We start from the raw sequence: 19,918 nt of genomic DNA, 5'->3' as shown, positions 1-19,918 counted from the left end.
ACTATATTTAAGTAACTTCTCCTGCTCTATTTAAGTAACTTCTTAACAGTGAAGTTGAGGTGAGATACTATCATTTGTTAAGGTAAAGCAGTACCGACCATATGCTTCTGAAAATGCACTGGCTAACTTGTCGCGTTTTCCACAGAGGAGTTTTGGAATTCCCTTGGAGGGAAAAAAGACTACCAGACCTCTCCCCTGCTAGAAACCCAGGCTGAAGACCATCCACCTCGGCTTTACGCCTGCTCCAACAAAACTGGAAGATTCTTTGTAAGTGTCCCGTGAAACCCTGGGGTAGAACCAGCAGTAGTGGGAGAGATAAGCATTCTGGTGTTGCTCTAACGCGTTCCTGCCCTGATTCTCAGTTTTAGTTTACCTGCAAACCACAGGTGACAATCTTTGCTCCACGCAGGGTCGGTTTAAGAGCCAGTGACGTAATGGATGTGAAAGCATCGGAATACTGTAATGTACTGTATTAATCAAGCTCCACTTAAATATATCAGCTGCTTTGCACCTGTGTCAGCATGTGGTCATTTCAGTACGAATATGCGTGTGGTTCGATTCGCTAATTTAATGATTTGATGCTTTCTGTACGCAACAATAGTCTCTCATCAAACTATGTAAATTTTACACTGCAGTTTCCCACGGGAATAAAGAGTTTCACCATGTTGACGGAATAAAAAATATTATGGAAATATTATGATCCTTAGTCAAAATCACAGAAAGCTACACACACACCTGCAAATTAACTGAAATCAGCAGGAATATATATTTTTTAAAATTAATTAATTAATTTATTTATTTATTTTTGGCTGTGTTGGGTATTCGTTTCTGTGCGAGGGCTTTCTCTAGTTGCGGCAAGCGGGGGCCACTCTTCAACGCGGTGCGTGGGCCTCTCACTATCGCGGCCTCTCTTGTTGCGGAGCACAGGCTCCAGACGCGCAGGCTCAGTAGTTGTGGCTCACGGGCCTAATCGCTCCGAGGCATGTGGGATCTTCCCAGACCAGGGCTCGAACCCGTGTCCCCTGCATTGGCAGGCAGATTCTCAACCACTGTGCCACCAGGGAAGCCCCAGCAGGAATATTTTATGTCATAGTCATAGTCCCATTCACAAGCTTTGAATTCTAGGCAATTCAAAGTAAAAGTATTTGTGTACAAGAGTGATTGTCTATGGGTCTCTAAAATATCCTGGGCTGTGGCCCCTCATCTCAGTTTAATCACAAAAATTCTGCTTTCTCTGTTTGACGTACTAAGTTTTTGTGTAAATCTTTCATTTAAAGAACAAATTCCTTGCCTATAAAATCTGAACTAAAGATTTGGTCACCAAGTCTTGGTAAATACAAGCTTTACTTTTCAACACACACATGAAAATTTAGTATTTTCCCAGGTACATTGCATGCTTGAAATAAAATGCTTTGAAGAAGAAACTGCTCATATGTGAACCACACTGGAAGCTTACATGTGATTTGACCTAAAAATTAAAGATTTAAATGGTGGATTGTGATAAATATTAGGTGGCTGGGCACCACAGTTGTTCACCTACTTTGCAGGAAATCCATATATTTTATAAACTTGCTGTCAGAAAAATCTGTTGTTTTACTCTTTTGACTGTTGATTTAATTGCATCCAAACAATGGCTTTTTCAGCATATGCTCCTATAATTTCTTATTAGTATTATCTACGAATAATGCTGTAAATAACATGTTTGTTTCCAATGGAGATATATGTTACAAAAATAACACCTAGGCTTTGTTCTTAGGTTAAAAAAATCTATTAGTTTTTCTTTTTTGTCATTCACATATTTAAGAGAAATATACTTTTCCTTTACACCTACTCATTTTCTTGTTTGATATTTGGAACGCTAATCCCTTCACATTTTAAGGAAAAGGAGTGTTACTAACAAGTGTTTGATCTCATCATCAGAAAGCAGGCTTTAGACATGTAGATTCATACAATACAGCAGAGCCTATTGGTTAAAAGCACAGCTTTTAGAACCATTCTGCCTGTTTGATATCACTTACTTGGCGATATTATTTACTGGCTGTGTGACCCTAGGCTGGTTACTTACCCTCTCTGTGCTATAATTTTCTCATCTGAAAAATGGGGATAATCCTAGTACCTACTTCATAGGGTTGTTGTGAATATTAAATTAGTTGTTGCATATATACAACAGTGCCAGGCATGGAGTAAGTGATATTTAAGGTTTTTGCTTTTTTTAAGCATTATGTAATTGGTAATTATTCTGTAAAAAGAAAATATAAACAAATTTGCCCTCTGTAAATGGTTAGTGTCTGTTTGTTATTTGTGTAACAATCTCAAAATGTCATCAGATTACAACAAACAGGTATTGTCATGCTCAGGGGGCTTCAGGTTGGGGTCATGCCTGTTCTTCCCAGGACAGAGCCCAGGAGCACAGGAGGGCCCCTGAGTCCCATTTGCTAGTATGACAAGGGCAAGGCCACAGTCAACTTCACCTGCAGAGTCACACAGTAGAGGGAAGGAGCAAACCATAATCCAATTTACCATACCTTCCTAAGGATCAGGGGGGGGTTCATCCAGAATTCTTTTAAAAATTTGAACTTTGGATTAATGCATGCCTGCTGGTAATGGGTGCATTAAACTAACCCTCCCCATTACCCTTTAACGTTAACTACGGAGAACACAATTTAACCCATTTAAAATAAAAATAATGAAGCTTTGCGTATGGAATATTGTTATAATATCATCTTACGGAAAATGATTGATTCATAAAAATGACCAGACTTACTGATTTTATTAAAATAATCTTGACCTACAAAATGAAAGACGATTTAATACCCAGATCATAAACTTAAATGTCTTTAGGAACTAGGAAGGCAACAGAAATCTAGAAATCTGTGAAGCAACTTGTCATAAGGAAGTAGAATTAGAGACAACTGTGGCCAGATTGACTGTACATGGTCTCTCTAAGGCCATATGCAATGTCTATGTTAAGCACTGTCCTCCCCAAATAAGATACCCTGAGTTTGTGATACCTGATTAAACAGATAAACAATTATTTAAATCTTTAACTGCCCAAAAGGAAGAAAAAAAATGGCTACCAAACTTTTTTTTTTGCTATGCTCCAAATAATACAAGGCGTTTGTATCCCGTATATTAGAAAAATCACTGCTTGACTGTTTGGTCATCAAGCTTTTTTATACATTTCAGGTTGAAGAGGTTCCAGGAGAGTTCACCCAGGATGATTTAGCAGAAGATGATGTCATGTTACTAGATGCTTGGGAACAGGTAAAGCTGTATTTTGTTCATAGCAAGAGAGGGTACTTATAGTTGGGACCTGACACAACCTACTTTGAGAAATAGCAAGTCTAATAATAAACGGACCCATGGATTTAGGCTGTATTTAAAAGAAACTCTCCAGAGTTTGGCAAAAAATAAAACCAGTGTGGCAAGTTGGTTTCTTAATACGGAAATAATTCCACGGCTACCATCTTTGGCTGTATAGTTTTGGCCAAAAATCCCCTACTTTTCATTTATTTGTAAAATTCACTCGTTCCTAATTTATTCATACATTCATTCATCCATTCATTTAAGTAATAAATGCATTACTTGGTTGCAATGCATGGGGGGGTACAATGCCTCAGGAAGACCAAAATATTCAGAATTTCTCTTGAAATTTGACAAAAAGTCCTAGGAGACCCCTTCCCTGGGGAAGGAGTAGACACAGAATAGTTTTGAATCTACACAGTAAAATATATTACTGTTATGTATATATCTTTATTTGATAGAAAATTAATGGCGATTTTATATGTCACATCTGTTAGTTGTTTTCTCCTGTGAAAGGGAAAAATAAATATGTTAGGAGCTAAATCATATAGAACAATTATAAAACACTTATCTGAATTAGGCCTAGTCTTAGAGCCAACCACAGAGACTTGTTACTTTTAGGTTTGTTCTTACTTGCTAAGTCATTCAGTTATATTACAACTTAGCTTCTTGGTTTAGAATTACCATATTTGAGTTTGGGATCTAGTCACAGATTCTCCCTAAGTGAATGGATCACTTATTTCTAGATGTGAAATTTAAAACCTTATGTCAATAAAACACCTTTGTGTATTTAAGAATTATAAAAATGTTTCCTTATTCAGAAGAATTTAATCTTTTCCATTTGTAGTCAGCTCTGTTGCTTCCATAATCATGGATACTTCAGAATATTTCCTGTACTACATTTCATTTGTTTTTCAATCATACTTTTCATTTACGTGGCCATGCTGTCATGGTTTGTTCTGTGCCTGCAAGCAAATATTCTAGCACTTTCAGTATGCATTAGAATGTAATCAAAACTAATTTGACCAAAATTTCTCTGCCAACAAGTGATTTTAAAGTGATTTAAATATAAGGGAATTCAGGAGAATTTTTCTTCATTGAAGCAGAAAACCTACACATTTGACAAGAAGGATACATACAGAACATATATCTGTTTTTAAGAATCAGTATTTAAATATTAAACATTATAGCACTTTTACCAAAGTGTGACAGGATACAATACCATAGGACAAGAACCCTAGGGCTAAGTTAGGTGATCCTAAAGGGAGTCTGTGGTGCCCACAAACAAGCTACATATGGTTTCCCCAGGGTAATGGTATGGGTATACTGACTGCCTTACACACCCCACAGTTGAGTGCAAAAAAACAGCCAATGTGTGGTTTTAAGGAAAGCTCACTTAATAACTAGAAAATACTATATAAACATAAAATACCAGAATGTGAAATCTGGAGTCAAACTGGCTGGATATAAATTTAGACGTCTCTTAGTAAGTGTATACATTAGGAAAATGATTGAACCTCTCTGCACCTCCATCTCCACACCCCTGACTTAGGGGTTGTTGTGAAGATTAAGTGGGATTGTATGAGAAGCACTTTGCATAAGGCTTGCACCACATCTACACTCCCAAAACAATGTGTATTATTATTGCTTCATTTTTCAGATTTTTATTTGGATTGGAAAAGACGCCAATGAAGTTGAGAGATCAGAATCTCTGAAGTCTGGTAAGCTAGATCCCGTGGGCAATTATGACAGTAATTCTGAACAGGTGTTACCAAGTTCCTGACCTCTTTTTACCACGTCCTCCAAAACCACATATCAAAACCAAGAAGAATCTTAGCTTTCATCTTCAGAACTAAAGAGAAATGGAATTTTTTTTAAACTGAAGAATTTCAGAAAAGGAACAAGAAAAATATTTTGTTCTCTAATTTAGGATGTAATTATATCAATTTAATCTGAAAATTTTTAATTCACTTAAACACTTTTTTTTTATTATGGAAATAGTAAAACCTCCATAACTGTGGTAACTTAGATTTTTTTTTTAACATCTTTATTGGAGTATAATTGCTTTACAATGGTGTGTTAGTTTCTGCTTTATGACAAAGTGAATCAGTTATACATATACATATGTTCCCATATCTCTTCCCTCTTGCATCTCCCTCCCTCCCACCCTCCCTATCCCACCCCTCTAGGTGGTCACAAAGCACCCAGCTGATCTCCCTGTGCTATGCGGCTGCTTCCCACTAGCTATCTATTTTACGTTTGATAGTGTATATATGTCCATGCCACTCTCTCACTTTGTCCCAGCTTACCCTTCCCCCTCCCCGTGTCCTCAAGTCCATTCTCTAGTAGGTCTGTGTCTTTATTCCTGTCTTGCCCCTAGGTTCTTCATGACCTTTTTTTTTCTTTCTTAGATTCCATATATATGTGTTAGCTTACGGTATATGTTTTTCTCTTTCTGACTTACTTCACTCTGTATGACAGACTCTAGGTCCATCCACCTCACTGCAAATAACTCAATTTCGTTTATTTTTATGGCGAGTAATACTCCATTGTATATATGTGCCACATCTTCTTTATCCATTCATCTGTCATTGGACACTTAGGTTGCTTCCATGTCCTGGCTATTGTAAATAGAGCTGCAATGAACATTTTGGTACATGACTTTTTTGAATTATGGTTTTCTCAGGGTATATGCCCAGTAGTGGGATTGCTGGGTCGTATGGTAGTTCTATTTTTAGTTTTTTAAGGAACCTCCATACTGTTCTCCATAGTGGCTTTATCAATTTACATTCCCACCAACAGTGCAAGAGGGTTTCCTTTTCTCCACACCCTCTCCAGCATTTATTGTTTGTAGATCTTTTGATGATGGCCATTCTGACAGGTGTGAGATGATATCTCATTGTAGTTTTGATTTGCATTTCTCTAATGATTAATGATGTTGAGCATTCTTTCATGTGTTTGTTGGCCATCTGTATGTTTTCTTTGGAGAAATGTCTATTTAGGTCTTCTGCCCATTTTTGGATTGGGTTGTTTGTTTTTTTGATATTGAGCTGCATGAGCTGCTTGTAAATTTTGGAGATTAACCCTTTGTCAGTTGTTTCATTTGCAAATATTTTCTCCCATCGTGAGGGTTGTCTTTTCGCCTTGTTTATGGTTTCCTTTGCTGTGCAAAAGCTTTTAAACTTCATTAGGTCCCATTTGTTTATTTTTGTTTTTATTTCCATTTCTCTACGAGGTAGGTCAAAAAGGATCTTGCTGTGATTTATGTCATAGAGTGTTCTGCCTATGTTTTCCTCTAGGAGTTTCATAGTGTCTGCCCTTACATTTAGGTCTTTAATCCATTTTGAGTTTATTTTTGTGTATGGTGTTAGGGAGTGTTCTAATTTCATACTTTTATATGTAGCTGTCCAGTTTTCCCAGCACCACTTATTGAACAGGCTGTCTTTTCTCCACTGTATATTCTTGCCTCCTTTATCAAAGATAAGGTGACCATATGTGTGTGGGTTTATCTCTGGGCTTTCTATCCTGTTCCATTGATCTATATTTCTGTTTTTGTGCCAGTATCATACTGTCTTGATTACTGTAGCTTTGCAGTATAGTCTGAAGTCAGGGAGCCTGATTCCTCCAGCTCCATTTTTCTTTCTCAAGATTGCTTTGGCTATTCGGGGTCTTTTGTGTTTCCATACAAATTGTGATATTTTTTGTTCTAGTTCTGTGAAAAATGCCAGTGGTAGTTTGATAGGGATTGCATTGAATCTGTAGATTGCTTTGGGTAGTATAGTCAATTTCACAATATTGATTCTTCCAATCCAAGAACATGGTATATCTCTCCATCTGTTGGTATCATCTTTAATTTCTTTTATCAGTGTCTTATAATTTTCTGCATACAGGTCTTTTGTCTCCTTAGGTAGGTTTATTCCTAGATATTTTATTCTCTTTGTTGCAGTGGTAAATGGGAGTGTTTTCTTAATTTCACTTTCAGATTTTTTATCATTAGTGTATAGGAATGCAAGAGATTTCTGTGCATTAATTTTGTATCCTGCTACTTTCCCAAATTCATTGATTAGCTCTAGTAGTTTTCTGGTAGCATCTTTAGGATTCTCTATGTATAGTGTCATGTCATCTGCAGACAGTGACAGCTCTACTTCTTCTTTTCCGATTTGGATTCCTTTTATTTCTTTTTCTTCTCTGATTGCTGGGGCTAAAACTTCCAAAACTATGTTGAATAATAGTGGTGAGAGTGGGCAACCTTGTCTTGTTCCTGATCTTAGTGGAAATGGTTTCAGTTTTTCACCATTGAGGATGATGTTGGCTGTGGGTTTGTCATATATGGCCTTTATTATGTTGAGGAAAGTTCCCTCTATGCCTACTTTCTGCAGGGCTTTTATCATAAATGGGTGTTGAATTTCGTCGAAAGCTTTCTCTGCATCTATTGAGATGATCATATGGTTTTTCTCCTTCAATTTGTCAATATGGTGTATCACATTGATTGATTTGCATATATAGAAGAATCCTTGCATTCCTAGGATAAACCCCACTTGCTCATGGTGTATGATACTTTTAATGTGCTGTTGGATTCTGTTTGCTAGTATTTTGTTGAGGATTTTTGCATCTATGTTCATTAATGGTATTGGCCTGTAGTTTTCTTTCTTTGTGACATGTTTGTCTGGTTTTGGTATAAGGGTGATGGTGGCCTCGTAGAATGAGTTTGGGAGTGTTCCTCCCTCTGCTATATTTTGGAAGAGTTTGAGAAGGATAGGTGTTAGCTCTTCTCTAAATGTTTGATAGAATTCGCCTGTGAAGCCATCTGGTCCTGGGCTTTTGTTTGTTGGAAATTTTTTAATCGCAGTTTCAATTTCAGTGCTTGTGATTGGTCTGTTCATATTTTCTATTTCTTCCTGGTTCAGTCTTGGAAGGTTGTGCATTTCTAAGAATTTGTTCATTTCTTCCAGGTTGTCCATTTTATTGGCATAGAGTTGCTTGTAGTAATCTCTCATGATCCTTGGTATTTCTGCAGTGTCAGTTGTTACTTCTCCTTTTTCATTTCTAATTCTATTGATTTGAGTCTTCTCCCTTTTTTTCTGGATGAGTCTGGCTAATGGTTTATCAATTTTGTTTATCTTCTCAAAGAACCAGCTTTTAGTTTTATTGATCTTTGCTATCGTGTCCTTAATTTCTTTTTGATTTATTTCTGATCTGATCATTATGATTTCTTTCCTTCTGCTAACTTTTGTTTCTTAAGGTAGGATTGTATTGCTATAAACTTCCCTCTTAGAACTGCTTTTGCTGCATCCCATAGGTTTTGGGTCGTTGTGTTTTCATTATCATTTGTTTCTAGGTATTTTTTGATTTCCTCTTTGATTTCTCCAGTGATCTCTTGGTTATTAAGTAGTGTGTTGTTTAGCCTCCACGTGTTTGTATTTCTTACAGATTTTTTCCTGTAATTGATATCTAGTCTCATAGCGTTGTGGTCGGAAAAGATACTTGATACAATTTCAATTTTCTTAAATTTACCAAGGCTTGATTTGTGACCCAAGATATGATCTATCCTGGAGAATGTTCCATGAGCACTTGAGAAGAATGTGTATTCTGTTGTTTTTGGATGGAATGTCCTTTAAATATCAATTAAGTCCATCTTGTTTAATGTATCATTTAAAGCTTGTGTTTCCTTATTTATTTTCATTTTGGATGATCTGTCCATTGGTGAAAGTGGGGTGTTAAAGTCCCCTACTATGATTGTGTTACTGTTGATTTCCCCTTTTATGGCTGTTAGTATTTGCCTTATGTATTGAGGTGCTCCTATGTTGGGTGCATAAATATTTACAATTGTTATATCTTCTTGGATCGATCCCTTGATCATTATGTAGTGTCCTTCTTTGTCTCTTGTAATAGTCTTTATTTTAAAGTCTATTCTGTCTTATATGAGAATTGCTACTCCAGCTTTCTTTTGATTTCCATTTGCATGGAATATCTTTTTCCATGCCCTCACTTTCAGTCTGTATGTGTCCCTAGGTCTGAAGTGGGTCTCTTGTAGACAGCATATATACGGGTCTTGCTTTTGTATCCATTCAACCAGTCTATGTCTTTTGGTTGGAGCATTTAATCCATTGACATTTAAGGTAGTTATCACTATGTATGTTCCTATTACCATTTTATTAATTGTTTTGGGTTTGTTATTGTAGGTCTTTTCCTTCTCTTGTGTTTCCTGCCTAGAGAAGTTCCTTTAGCATTTCTTGTAAAGCTGGTTTGGTAGTGCTGAATTCTCTTAGCTTTTGCTTGTTTGTGAAGGTTTTAATTTCTCCATCAAATCTGAATGAGATCCTTGCTGGGTAGAGTAATCTTGGTTGTAGGTTTTTCTCCTTCATCACTTTAAATATGTCCTGCCACTCCCTTTTGGCTTGCAGAGTTTCTGCTGAAAGATCAGCTGTTAACCTTATGGGGATTCCCGTATTTGTTATTTGTTGTTTTTCCCTTGCTGCTTTTAATATTTTGTCTTTGTATTTAATTTTTGATAGTTTGATTAATATGTGTCTTGGAGTGTTTCTCCTTGGATTTATCCTGTATGGGACTCTCTGTGCTTCCTGGACTGGATTAACTAATTCCTTTCCCATATTAGGGAAGTTTTCAACTATAATCTCTTCAAATATTTTCTCAGTCCCTTTCTTTTTCTCATCTTCTTCTGGGACTCCGATAATTTGAATGTTGGTGCGTTTAATGTTGTTCCAGAGGTCTCTGAGACTGTCCTCAGTTCTTTTCATTCTTTTTTCTTTATTCTGCTCTGCAGTAGTTATTTCCACTATTTTATCTTCCAGGTCACTTATCCGTTCTTCTGCCTCAGTTATTCTGCTATTGATCCCTTCTAGAGAATTTTAAATTTCATTTATTGTGTTGTTCATCATTGTTTGTTTGCTCTTTAGTTCTTCTAGGTCCTTGTTAAACGTTTCTTGTATGTTCTCTATTCTATTTCCAAGATTTTGGATCACCTTTACTATCATTTTTCTGAATTCTTTTTCAGGTAGACTGCCTATTTCCTCTTCATTTGTTAGGTCTGGTGGGTTTTTGCCTTGCTCTTTCATCTGCTGTGTGTTTTTCTGTCTTCTCATTTTGCTTAACTTACTTTGTTTGGGGTCTCCTTTTCGCAGGCTGCAGGTTCGTAGTTCCCGTTGTTTTTGGTATCTGTCCCCAGTGGCTAAGGTTGGTTCAGTGGGTTGTGTAGGCTTCCTGGTGGAGGGGACTAGTGCCTGTGTTCTGGTGGATGAGGCTGGATCTTGTCTTTCTGGTGGGCAGGTCCACGTCTGGTGGTGTGTTTTGGGGTGTCTGTGGGCTTATGATTTTAGGCAGCCTCTCTGCTAATGGATGGGGCTGTGTTCCTGTCTTGCTAGTTGTTTGGCATAGGGTGTCCAGCCCTATAGCTTGCTGGTCATTGCGTGAAACTGGGTCTTGGTGTTGAGATGGAGATCTCTGGGAGATTTTCGCCATTTGATATTACATGGAGCTGGGAGGTCTCTTGTGGATCAGTGTCCTGAAGTTGGCTCTCCCACCTCAGAGGCACAGCCCTGATGCCTGGCTGGAGCACCAAGAGCCTTTCATCCACGTGGCTCAGAATAAAAGGGAGAAAAAAATAGAAAGAAAGAAGATACAATAAAATAAAGTAAAATAAAATAAAATAGTTATTAAAATAAAAAATAATTTTTAAGAAAAATATTTTTAAAAGTAAAAAAAAAAAAACAATGGACGGATAGAACCCTAGGACAAATGGTAAAAGCAAAGCTATACAGACAAAATCACACACAGTAGCATACACATACACACTCACAAAAAGAGAAAAAGGGAGAAAAAATATATATATCTTTGCTCCCAAAGCCCACCTCCTCAATTTGGGATGATTCGTTGTCTATTCAGGTATTCCACAGATGCAGGTACATCAAGTTGATTGTGGAGATTTAATCTGCTGCTCCTGAGGCTGCTGGGAGATATTTCCCTTTCTATTCTTTGTTGGCACAGCTCCTGGGGTTCAGCTTTGGATTTGGACCCGCCTCTGCGTGTAGGTCGCCTGGGGGCGTCTGTTCTTCACTCAGACAGGACGGGGTTAGAGGAGCAGCTGATTCGGGGGCTCTGGCTCACTCAGGCCGGGGGAGGGAGGGGTACGGATGCGGGGCGAGCCTGTGGCGGCAGAGGCCGGCGTGACGTTGCACCAGCCTGAGACGTGCCGTGTATTCTCCTGGGGAAGTTGTCCCCGGATCACGGGAGCCTGGCAGTGGCGGGCTGCACAGGCTCCAGGAGGGGAGGTGTGGAGAGTGACCTGTGGTCACACACAGGCTTCTTGGTGGCGGCAGCAGCAGCCTTAGCGTCTCACGTCTGTCTCTGTGGTCCGTGCTGAGAGCCGCGGCTCGTGCCCGTCTATGGAGCTCCTTTAAGGGGCGCTCTGAATCCCCTCTCCTTGCGCACCAAGAAACAAAGAGGCAAGAAAAAGTCTCTTGCCTCTTCGGCAGCTCCGGACTTTTTCCCGGACTCCCTCCTGTCTAGCTGTGGCACATTAGCCCTTTTCAGGCTGTGTTCACGCAGCCAACCCCAGTCCTCTCCCTGGGATCCAACTGAAGCCCAAGCCTCAGCTCCCAACCCCCGCCCGCCCCGGCAGGTGAGCAGGCAAGCCTCTCGGGCTGGTGAGTGCTGGTCGGCACCGATCCTCTGTGCGGGAATCTGTCCGCTTTGCTCTTCGAACCCCTGTTGCTGCGCTCTCCTCCGTGGCTCCAAAGCTCTCCCCCTCCGCCACCCGCAGTCTCCGCCCGCGAAGGGGCTTCCTAGTGTGTGGAAACCTTTCCTCCTTCACAGCTCCCTCCCACAGGTGCTGGTCCCGTCCCTATTCTTTTGTCTCTGTTGTTTCTTTTTTCTTTTGCCCTACCCAGGTACTTGGGGAGTTTCTTGCCTTTTGGGAGGTCTGAGGTCTTATGCCAGCGTTCAGTAGGTGTTCTGTAGGAGTTTTTCCACATGTAGATGTATTTCTGATGTATTTGTGGAGAGGAAGGTGATCTCCACGTCTTACTCTTCCGCCATCTTGAAGCTCCTCCAACTTAGATTTTTATAAATTCCTTTTGAGGAATGCTATTTTTTCTGGCACAGTTTTTTTGTGTGTGTTTGTGGTTTTATTTTTTGTATTATTGCAAAGTAAAGAATAATTATGCTGTAAGAATACTTCCATAAAATTTGGAATTTTTTCAGGCAATAATGAGACTCTCGTGCACATTGCATGGCAGATGAGAGAAGACAATAAGGAATTGTCCATATGGAGTAGCATTGGCTACTTTAGGGCAATGAAAATTTGATTTATTACTTTTATTGGCAGGCTTTTCATTCTATAGTTGTTTTACTTTAATTGAAACTAACTAACTTTGTCTTTTAAACTCTTTTTAGCCAAAATATACCTTGAGACAGACCCTTCTGGAAGAGACAAGGGGACGCCAATTGTCATCATAAAACAGGGCCATGAGCCATCTACATTCACAGGCTGGTTCCTGGGCTGGGATTCCAGCAGGTGGTAAACTGAGTTTTGTAGGAAAAAGCAAGCAAACAAATAAACATTATGGGGCAGCTGTCCCCTTGCTGTTTGGTGGGGAGAAAGGGGGAGCTTGTTTGTTTGACTTTAGAAAATTAACCTCAGCCATGTGGCTATTTTTTAATGCTTAGTACTGGTTTGAAATTTCTTTTAAACTGGAATTTTCTTATGTTAATATTTTTAAATAACTTAAACTTTTGTTATGGACCAGTATTAGCTCTGCTGGATGCTGGCTTATATCTTTTATATGACCTTTTAAAGGAGAAAAGCTATGCGCAGATTTAGGGGAGTTTGTCAGGAAATTTTACAATTCAGGAGTGATTAGCCAAGCTTGTACTTTAATGTATCAGAGAAGAAAGTTATAAATGCCTTTGAGGTTATTTTCCTTTCTGTGTGTTGTGTTCAAAAGAATCGCATAGTTGCAGTAAGGTTTCTGTTAAGATAGCTTTAAAAGTTTGTTGTTTTCCTTCTTTAGCTAATGCGACTTGATACCATTAACTCTTAAGTGTCATTTTTTTTTTAAAGTTTTTGGCCGCACCCCACGGCATGTGGGATCTTAGTTCCCCAACCAGGGATTGAACCCACGCCTCCTGCATTGGAAGGCAGAGTCTTAACCACTGGACCACCGGGGAAGTCCCAAGTGTCATTTTCTAGGAGAAACTTTACCTTTTTGGCCTTTTAAAAAGCCTTTGAAAGCACAGCTCTTTCATGACAAAATAATTTGTATTCATATCCACTTTTATATATATCTATATATTTGACAGTACATGTTTAATATCACAAAAGATATGTACAAAAATATTTCACTAATCCTGTCTTTCCTCATTAAAATACATCTTTTTGAAAAGGTTGTTGTGACATTTTATTCAAGTGTGATGTCAGTTAATTACACAGTTAACCTTAAGGTTACAAATACTTTAATGCATAAATAAATATGAATTTAATTTAAAAAAATTCATTCTCATTACGTAGTCAAAATTAAACTTTTCCATGGTTATATAATTTTCAACTTTAAATACCACAGTGCAAATGAAACCTGGGTCCTGTTAAAAAATACACGGAAGCATATTAACAGTTTTAAGAGGTTTTTTTGAGCAAAAATCGATTTGGATCGGGCAGCGCCAAACCGAGCACTCCAGGGAGACTTTCGTGGAGAAAAGGTGGAAACAAAGCAAGGAAATTACTACTGATTGGCTACAGCTTGAAGCCTAGCTGACTGTGATTGGTTGTGCGTAGGTTTGGATTTCGTAACCGTGAGGCATTTACAGGCTTAGATTTTGATTTGCATACGTCGGCTGCCACGGCGTTGGAGCCGCCGCAGTCTAATGCCTCCTCGACTAACTAAACAGAAAACAGGCTTTGGGGCGGAAGGCGGCGCTCCAGGAAAACAGAAACCGGCTTTGGTGGTAAGCTACGGGGTGGCTGGGTGGGGAGGGGAAGCTATACTTCCATGGGAAGGGGAATCAGAACAGAGACGGCGTCTGAGGAATTCTCACCCTCTCGCTGGGAAAATGAAGGGCTGTGTGTCTCAGATTTGGTCCTGGCCTGGGTCCTGGCCTGAGAACGTGGACCCGCGTCCATTACGGCCTGAAGGTGGATGGTCTTGTGGGGACCTGGGGCTTAGGTGGGTGGTAGGGAAGCAGTGAGAAGCTGTACTTCCAGGGACTGTTCATTCATTTTATAAATATTTATTAGGCATCTGCTTGGTGTCAGGCGCTCTAGGGTCCAACGTGAATGAAACTGACAAAATCCCAAGGGTCATGGAGTTTATATTCCAGGCAAGAGGCTAAGAAAAACAAAATCAATAAGTGATATATTATAAAAATATATTAGAAGATAAGTTCCGTGGAGGGAAAAAGATAAGGAAGGAGGCTAGGAAATACTTGGATACGAGTGAGGTGGGGTACAGATTTCATAGGGTGCTTAGGCAGGAGCGAACCTTGTGATCACATCTGAGCAGAAGGAATGCCAAGTACTAAGGCCTGGAGGTGGGAGCAAGCCCCGTATAATGGGGCTGACGTCTCAAGAAGCGGGGAGATTCCTTGGGGTTCTCTCCTGTCACCCCTGGGCTACAAAACATTCATCTTCAGCAGACCTGCTGTTTAAGCCTGAGTTGTGAAAAGGTTGCTTTCCCAAATCCCAAACCCAAGTACTCAGAGGCAGGGGTGGTGATGCCCGACGAGGCAGGCGCGGCATCAGCACCAGCAGTGTGGGGAGGATGTAGCCATGGGGGGTGGTCACAGAAATTACCAGCAACAAGAGCTGCTGTATCAGGAAGGCTCATGAGTCCTGTGTTAGTGAACTGAAGGGCTGCTGCTGGAGAGAGGGGATGAAGAGCATTTGTAAAAATTACCTGGAAAGGGTGAGCTAGGGAGTTGCTGTTTTCATTTCACACCTAAAACTGATGTGGCTGGAAAAAACACAACACGTGTGAAGTCAGTCTCGGGGAGGGGAACCAATCTCTTCTAAAAAGGCGAATTTGGTGGATTATAGAAGGGCCGTTGTTCTATGATATTGTGTAGTCTTAAAACTCCAGTTATAAAAATAGAACTGCCATATGACTCAGCAATCCCACTGCGGGGCATATACCCTGAGAAAACCATAATTCAAAAAGAGTCATGTACCACAGTGTTCGTTGCAGCTCTATTTACAATAGCCAGGACATGGAAGCAACCTAAGTGTCCATCAACAGATGAATGGATAAAGAAGATGTGGCACATGTATACAATGGAATATTACTCAGCCATAAAAAGAAACGAAATTGGGTTATTTGCAGTGAGGTGTATGGACCTAGAGTCTGTCATACAGAGTGAAGTAAGTCAGAAAGAGAAAAACAAATACCATATGCTAACACATATATATGGAATCTAAAAAACAAAAAAGGTTCTGATGAACCTAGGGGCAGGAGAGGAATAAAGACACAGATGCAGAGAATGGACTTACCGACACGGGGAGGGGGAAGGGTAAGCTGGAACGAAGTGAGAGAGTGGCATGGACATATATACACTACCAATTGCAAAATAGATAGCTAGTGGGAAGCAGCTGCATAGCACAGGCAGATCAGCTTGGTGCTTTGTGACCACCTAGAGGGGTGGGATAGAGAGGGTGGCAGGGAGACGCAAGAGGGAGGGGATATGGGGATATATGTATATGTATAGCTGATTCACTTTGTTTTAAAGCAGAAGCTAACACACCATTGTAAAGCAATTATACTCCAATAAAGATGTTAAAAAACAAAAAAATACAAAAAACCTTCCAGTTATATGTAAAACGACATAGAAATCAGTCTCTTGGATTTGAAAAGCAGTTTCATATAGCCTAATTAATAAATATAAAAGTTTCATAATTTATTTTCTATTTTTCTTGAAAAGAACTATTGCTTGCTAAGTTTTAACATGAAACATTAGAGAGCTTTCTTGCCTCTGATTTTCCTGAAAGATTTTTGGGATGAAAAACCACAACAAATTTAACCCTCAGCTACTAGTGCTTTACAGACCTTTCTTTGCTTCAAATAATATAGCACACTGGTTTTTCTGTGAAATTTGTGACAGGAAAATAAAAATAGTGAATCTAGGAAAACCAAGTGCTAATCAGAAATCAGTATTCTAGTCAGAAGTAGCATATTTCAGGAATTTCAAATGAGGTTAGATTATGGCGTTAACTTTGAGCGAAAGAGCAGGAACCAAGGAACCTGTGTAAAGTGAACTATTGTTTTGTCATCTTAGCATTGTTTGTTTGTTTTGCGAGATCATCAGAGAATTGGCTTCAAAATAACTTCTATATTGGACAGATTACTCACAGAGATTAAATTTTAGTCAAAAGAATATTAGTATTCATTATATATACAGGATGGGTGTGTTGTTCAAAAAAATGTATTTTCAAAACGTTTTTTCTTGCTGTATCTTCAGATTTTTTTCTCCATTATGATTTCTCTCCTTTTAGTTTTAAAGAGTTATGTTAGGTATTTTAAAAGTATGTTACGTATTTTGTATATTCTCTAAAATAGTTCTCTCTCTTAAAACCATCCTTATTGTGCTACCTAAAATATTAATGATGAAATATTTTAAAGATTGGATCCACATTTTATTGTATATGCCTGGATAAATTCCATATGGTTCAAAAATTTGAATGTGAAAATGAAACTGTGAAAATAATAGATGAAAACATGGAATTCCACTGTAATGGGGAAATCATCTCTCAAGAACTGACAGAAGAAGAAAATCAGTAAGGACCCAGAGGTCTCCAACAGCATTCTCAGCCAATTTAACCCAATCGATGTGTACTGAACACTCCACCAATAATGGCAGCATAGCTGTTTTTTAAGGGCACTTAAATTATTTGCCAAGAGAGAAAATATTCTGGGCCATAAAACATATTTCAACAAATTTGAAGTATTGAAATCATACAAACTGTGTTCTCTAACTACAATGGAATTAAAGTAGAAATTCATAACAGGCAGATATCTTGCTAATTTGCATATATTTGGATAAATGGAAAAATCACAAGGGAAATAAAATATTTTTATTTCAATGAAAATTGAAATACAGCCTATTAAAATGTGTGGGATACAGCTAACTCAGGGCTTAAAAGAAATTTTATAGCATTAAATGCTAACATTAGATGAATAGAAAGGCCTCAAATCAATGATGTAAGCTTCCACCTTAAGAAACTAAAAGAAGAGTAAATTAAACCTAAAGAAAGCAGAGAGAAGAAAATGACTAATACAGAAAATGGGGGAAAATATCAATTACTAAAATCAGGAATAAAAGAGGGGTATCACCACAGAACCTATGGACACTGAAGAGAAAATAAGAAACATAATTTTATGCTTATAAATCTGACATTGATGAAATGGGCAAATTCTTTGGGAGACACAAACTACTAAAGTTAACTCAGGAAGAAACAGAACTTAAGTAGCAACACATACACACACATTAAACAAATTGAATTCATAGGTAAACCCCTGTGGCAGAGAAAAGCCTAGGCCTAATTAGGCTTCACTGGTGACTTCTGTCAACATTTGAAAAAGCAATTAAACCAATGCTATACAAACTGTTCCCAATAATAGAAGATGAGGCCAGTATTACCCTGATATCAGAACTACACAAAGTGATTATAAGAAAGGAATACTATATGCCCGTATTCCTCAATACATAGAGGTAAAAATCTTTAAAGTTTATCAAATTGAATCCAAATTCAGTGGGTTTTATTCCAGGAATCCATTTTAACATTTAAAAATTAAGAATTCTCCATATTAATAGACTAAAAGGGAAAAACCATATGAACGTCTGAATAGGTACAGAAAAGCATTTGATAAAATTCAGCAACCACTGATAATGAAAACTCTCAGGAAATGAGGTATAAAATGGAAGTTCCTCAATCTTAAAACGGGTATCTATGAAAAAATGTACAGCTGACATATTTAAGAGCAGAAGACCAAACTTTTCTCACTAGGATCTGCAACATGATACAGAAGTTTGTTTTCATCTCTTCTGTGTTTTACTGGAGGTCCTAGCCAGGCGGAGAAGGCAGGGTTTCTCAGTCTTGGTACTACTGATATTTTGACAATTCTTTGCTCTTCGGGCTGTCCGGGCATTAGAGGATGACTAGGATCATCTCTGGCCTCTGCTTAACAGAAAACCGTAACCCCCGTCTCTCCCACCCCTACCTCCAGTGTACCAATCAAAACTGTCTCCAGACATTACAAATGTCCTTGGGGGGAGAGGGAAGCAAAATTGCCCCCAATGGAGAACCACTTCAAGGAGGCAAGAGAAAGAACTAAAAGGTTCATAGATTGGAAAGGGAGATGTGAGTACTCTTGGTGAAAGTCATCTGGGTGTTAATAGTCTTTAACTGCTCTCAGGTGAATATAATATGCAGCCAGGATAAATACCTACTAGAGTCTTCTGCAAATGAAATACAGCTCGCTCTGACTCTAGGCCTGGCCTCACCATCCAGGGAGACTTCTTCGATTATTTTCAGTTGTAGGAACAGCCAAAACTGTAACTATTTATCCTTCACAGTATTTGATAACCAGCAAAACATCCCTTTGACTTAAAATCCCTGTTCATGTTCTACTCTTGCCTCAAATCAAAGTTGAGGTAGAGAATACTCTTTTAAAGAAAAATCTACACCCCAGCAGCATAAAGTTTACTTTCTGTTTACTCTAAAAATAGGAATAGCATTAAGGGTGAAAATTATCTATTTGTAAACCTCTTCAAGTACATTAAAACAGTGTTCTGCCTGATTAAAGCAAAAATTAAGAAATTAAAAAATATATGTACCTTCAGAGATGTATACATCCAAACAGCACAGTAGAGGGCACTCCTTGTCCATGTTAATAAACATGGTCCTGAAAACACTGAAAAATACAGTCATATTTACTTTTATTTTAGATTGGACATGAATAGTGCTTCTAGGCAGGTCAAATGTGGCTGTGGAAGTATTTTATACTCTTCCAATTTGGGGGTTCAGTAGAGTGTAATCATATATTGCTTTTATAATGTATTTGCTACCTGCTAGGCTATCCTGTCATGTATATCCTAGTAGGTATATATACAGTATATATCTTTCTGAGATAGATACATACCTATATGTATCTATCTATCTCCTTCTATATATCCTGGTATATAGCCTAGTGCTGGCGATACAACAGAAAGCAGATAGTTAAGGATGCCCTCCCTCAGTGGAGCTACAGCCTAGTGGGTGGAGAAGAGAAGATGCAAACACTAAAATACATATTCTACCATATAGCAATAAGTGTTAAGAAGGAAAACAGGACAGGAAGAGAAAAATAAGGCCAGGGATTGTGAGATGAGGGATTCTATTTTAGATAGAGTGAACAGGGCCTTTCTGAGGTGGTATTTGGACAGAGACCTGAAGGAAGTGAGGGAATGAGTCTGTGACGGTTAATGGTATGTGTCACCTTGACTGGGCCAAGGGATGCCCAGATACCTGGTTAAACATCACTTCTGGATGTGTCTGTGAAGGTGTTTCCTGGAGAGATTAGTACTTGAATTGGTAGACTGGGTAAAGCAGATGGCCCCCCCCAATATGAGTGGG

General features: G+C 38.7%; 1 protein-coding gene across 3 annotated transcripts in view; it reads left to right on the top strand.

The window, feature by feature from the left end:
- The window catches only part of SCIN (scinderin), a 105,754-nt gene extending 92,051 nt beyond the window's left edge, over positions 1 to 13,703 (top strand). For all 3 annotated transcript variants that reach the window (XM_082472700.1, XM_082472699.1, XM_082472701.1), the window contains exons 13-16: positions 146 to 267; positions 3,187 to 3,264; positions 4,964 to 5,024; positions 12,715 to 13,703. In XM_082472700.1, coding sequence (XP_082328826.1) covers positions 146 to 267; positions 3,187 to 3,264; positions 4,964 to 5,024; positions 12,715 to 12,842 — 389 coding nt within the window. In that variant the 3' untranslated portion in view covers positions 12,843 to 13,703. The remainder of the gene's footprint in view (positions 1 to 145; positions 268 to 3,186; positions 3,265 to 4,963; positions 5,025 to 12,714) is intronic.
- The last annotated feature ends 6,215 nt before the right edge of the window (positions 13,704 to 19,918 follow it).

This window comes from Balaenoptera physalus (assembly GCF_965194825.1).
Source record: "Balaenoptera physalus genome assembly, chromosome: 8".
Classification (NCBI taxonomy): domain Eukaryota; kingdom Metazoa; phylum Chordata; class Mammalia; order Artiodactyla; family Balaenopteridae; genus Balaenoptera; species Balaenoptera physalus.
The sequence above is the reverse complement of the archived record's forward strand: the minus strand, read 5'-3'. Positions and strand labels throughout refer to the sequence as shown.